Here is a 1,711-nt window from a genome sequence, read left to right as displayed (position 1 = left end):
TGGATCGATCCCCGTAGATTTTCTTGGACACACTATCTCCTCCACTGGTATTTCACCACTGAGTAGCATGTATGATACTATCCACCAGTTCCCGAAGTCATCCATCAAGAGACAACTGAAGCAGTTCTTAGGTATGATAAACTTTTATAATCGCTTCATCCCTAAGTGTTCCCTCATGTTACAACCTTTGGAAAATTAAGTCCTTACCCCCGACGAATGAAACACACTGCATGGAATGACATAGGGTAATCATTTAAGTCCAGCTGATTCGTCGTGGTCTGTCGCTTAGGGGAGCGGTATCTTTGCTTAGGCCCTTCAAGGGTCTTAAGGCTGTCTTCAGACAATTGATTGAGATCATAAGAGGTAAGGAAGCCCTCCGGTTCGGACAAGGGCTTCCAGGATTCCGGAAGCGGGATTCCGAAATTTGGCCATATCATTGCAATAGATGATATTTGTGTATCTATATATTAACTGATTTATTCATTTATTCATATGTTTTTCCTTCTTGTACATATATCTATATATATTATTAATGTATGCATAAATATTCATATATGAATATGTGTATATATATTGCAAATGAATCACAGTGAACACGTGATTAAAGATATATGCAGAAACCAGTGGGAAATTTATCAAACGTTGATGGAACGTTTTAGTCTTTTTAATACATATTCAGGGATACAATAAATACATTAAACGTATGACATAGATATGCATAAGAAGAATACAAAAGGAATTAAGAGAAGTCCCTTGTGAAATAGCTCTGCACGGATTGTCAGGGTAAAATTTTACCATGACTGAATAATCTTTTAATGGAAAATTTCTTTAGTGTTTACAATCCCATACGCATGTTCATATTGTATTCAAATGATCTTCTGATGTAACTGGATTCTATGATGTCCCTATCCATACTGTAATTACAAAAAAAAATGTTCCAATTAATATTATGATCATTGTCTTTTAAATTTAAAAATACCTCACTAGAACACTTGTCAGGTTCTTATATCATATTCGTGTTGGTTCCTCCTTATTTTCAAATCAATCCTAGTTTGATATAACTTAAGTTTGCAATCGTTACCTGGAATGAGGTATACACACCCATCCCTTTCCCTTGTTAAATTTTCAATTAAGAGGCTCTTATATACATTCTTGATTTTAGATACCACCAGGATATATAAAATGCTTACGATGCGAATAAGACTAAATAGGTTTTTCATGGAATGAAATTACTAAAACAAGATTTTCCCTAATTATTCCCCCGGAGTTTTGATATAAAAGGATTTCCTTACTGTATGCTGTGTTATATGTAAAATTCAGTAGTGTCCGTCACACACACGACAGAGAAAATTGTACATTGTTAAGGGTGGCATTAAGTTTACATCGCGACTTGTCCCATATGTAAACTTCAATGATGTCCGTTACTCTATCCATTATACCCTGTGTTGCAAGAACTACAAACAAACAACAAAGCCACACGCTTAATAAAGTTGGAACTTGGCTCCAGAAATAAATATTCACGTATGACCAGCGGCATGTTGCATACTCAAGAGTAAGAATTCATAAGCATTTATTCTTCGATATATATATATATATATATATATATATATATATATATATATATATATATATATTTATATATATATATATATATATATATATATATATTAAAAATCTCTGCTTACCATGAAATCCTATACGGTTTTGTCAA

At 33.3% G+C, this 1,711-nt stretch overlaps 1 protein-coding gene across 1 annotated transcript in view; it reads left to right on the top strand.

The window, feature by feature from the left end:
* LOC143036093 (uncharacterized) overlaps window positions 1-17 on the top strand; it is a 1,319-nt gene extending 1,302 nt beyond the window's left edge. The window contains exon 3 of the mRNA XM_076203350.1: window positions 1-17. This exon is cut by the window's left edge and continues 342 nt beyond it. Within this exon, the coding sequence (XP_076059465.1) occupies window positions 1-17 (17 nt within the window).
* The last annotated feature ends 1,694 nt before the right edge of the window (window positions 18-1,711 follow it).

The sequence above is a fragment of the Oratosquilla oratoria genome, chromosome 20 (assembly GCF_046742065.1).
Source record: "Oratosquilla oratoria isolate Oo_2021 chromosome 20, ASM4674206v1, whole genome shotgun sequence".
NCBI classification, from domain to species: domain Eukaryota; kingdom Metazoa; phylum Arthropoda; class Malacostraca; order Stomatopoda; family Squillidae; genus Oratosquilla; species Oratosquilla oratoria.
The sequence above is the reverse complement of the archived record's forward strand: the minus strand, read 5'-3'. Positions and strand labels throughout refer to the sequence as shown.